We start from the raw sequence: 2,088 nt of genomic DNA, 5'->3' as shown, positions 1-2,088 counted from the left end.
TGGCTTTGTCCTATATCAGGGCCGACTGGGGCTCCAGTTTGTTTTGACAACTGAGTGAGTAGCATATGGCCACTCTCAGTCCAAAACAGGGTCCATGGACACAGGGGGCAAACCTCACTGAAATTCTTTCCTGGGGAGAAGAGGAGGCAACAAGACTCAAGTCTCAAGATTCCCATTAGTTGAGGGACACCATGAGACATACCAGAGCAGGTTAGACCTTTATTGGGGACCAAAAAACACAGTGCCCCTTCTTGCCTGCCCTTAGCAGTTGATTATCTCAATGTGGAACTGCAGGTGAGTGGCTGTGACCACACAGTGGCCCCGGAGGAGAGCGCAGGTCTGGCAGTTGTGGCACTGCCAGTGGCACTGGATGACATAGAGGGCATTGAGCACCTGGCAGTATCGCCAGTGGATGCGCCACATACGGACCAAAGACTGGAGCTTGATCACTGCCCTCTCTGTGGTTATGTAGCTGACCAGAGCTGCCCGCCGTTTCTTCTCCAGCAGCCTCAACAGTGTCGTCCTCCACCAGCACTGGATTATCCAGGCCCTGAGAGCCATGTGCAGCAGCGTCCTGCGCACCAGGGTGCCACGCCACCAGGCCTGGATTATTGTGGCTGCTTTTTGTCTTTTTTGATGTTTTTTCTAGGCAGAGACAAGAGGAACTTACTGCTACTAACTTCTAGGATTTTCCTGGAAGGAGCCCGGATTCTGTCTCTTAAAAGTCAGCCCTTCGTTATAGAGCTCAGGGGAGTTAGCAGGACACTAACTCAGGGCCAGCAGACCTGTTGGTGACCGTCTTCTGCCACTAGAACACATCAACTCACTCTGAGTCACAGTGTCCTTCTATTGGCTACCTCCCCAGTGCACGGATGGAAGAAAAACCATTAGTATCTAGAAGGGTGCATTAGGGACTGAGGGAGCTTGTTAGTCACACTCCACCTCTTCAGTGCTCATTGGGTTTGGAAGGTTTGGCCTCATAACCTTTTGCCTGGTTACTCTCTGCTAACTCTAGTCCCAGACCGCCACTGGCTGCTTCCTCTCTGCTACGACCATGTATTTTGATACTATGGTGGGTTTCCATATCCTGACCACAGATTCTGCTTCCGGCCTTCCCATATTTTGAGCATTCTACTTCCTAATTGAGTTCTAACATTGTCACTTCTCGGCCCTATACACTTCTTGATGGCTTTCATTCTTTCCCGTCACCCTCCAGGTCTCAGTCAGACACAGATTTAGACAGCCCAGGAGGAGAAGAGGATGGAGGAAAAATGAACCAATATTGAGTTGACTCCTGATTAGCCTCTGGATCCGTAAGAGGCAAAATCCCACACCCTCATGACACGCACAGAAAAGTCCTGAATCTCTCTTAACTACATAGAATTCTACCCACCTTGTTTTTCTCATTTCTCTTCTCCAACAGCCTCCATTGAATGGTTTCTTCAATATCCTCGACTACAATTAAAATTAAATGGCCCTCGTGCTGTCATTAGAATTAAATGGGAAATGCATACATGAGTTAAGATTGCTGCTTCTCTCTGTGGCTCTGTACAAAGATACTCACTGCTTTAATGTCCCCTCTTTTCCCAAGACCTGAGAAGTCCAGGGAGATACCCGGCCACCCCTAGCCATGTCTCTTACACAACATTTAATCCCCATGGCTTGTCTCTAGATGGTTCATTGGCCCTGATTTCTCTGCTTCCCAAGGTACGGCATGAATAATATGAGCAAGGGGGGAGCTATGAATTCACAATTGCATTATGACATAGGGATTGGGACATCTGCTGCAAAGCTGGGTGTTTGTCAGAAGTAAGCTCCACTGGAACTTGTACCACCTGCCTCTTTCTCTCCTGTCAGAGATGTGCCAGAGCTTGGGTGGAAGGGCAGGGCGCTGGAGTGGCATTCCATACTGGAGTGCGCCTCCTCTGAAGGCAAGGCCGTCCGCAGCCCCTTCCTGCTGCCAGTCACCCAGCAGAGCGGGAGGGACAGCAGTGGCTCCCCACACAGCTCTCCGTGTCTTCTCGGACTTGGCACTCCCTGTTTTCCCTCGACTCAGGCTCCGGGAGCCTCACATCACCTTAGGAAACT

General features: G+C 50.3%; 1 protein-coding gene across 1 annotated transcript; it reads right to left on the bottom strand.

The window, feature by feature from the left end:
• Window positions 1-261: 261 nt before the first annotated feature.
• On the bottom strand, window positions 262-1,659 carry IQCF2 (IQ motif containing F2). Its single transcript, XM_069472044.1, has 3 exons — window positions 1,642-1,659; window positions 1,394-1,483; window positions 262-645 (listed from the first exon to the last, which is right to left on the bottom strand). Exons 1-3 carry the CDS (start codon window positions 1,657-1,659, stop codon window positions 262-264), a joined length of 492 nt encoding a protein of 163 aa, XP_069328145.1.
• Between the last annotated feature and the right edge of the window lie 429 nt (window positions 1,660-2,088).

This window comes from Eulemur rufifrons, chromosome 7, assembly GCF_041146395.1.
Source record: "Eulemur rufifrons isolate Redbay chromosome 7, OSU_ERuf_1, whole genome shotgun sequence".
NCBI classification, from domain to species: domain Eukaryota; kingdom Metazoa; phylum Chordata; class Mammalia; order Primates; family Lemuridae; genus Eulemur; species Eulemur rufifrons.
This window is presented reverse-complemented; position numbering and strand designations above follow the sequence as displayed.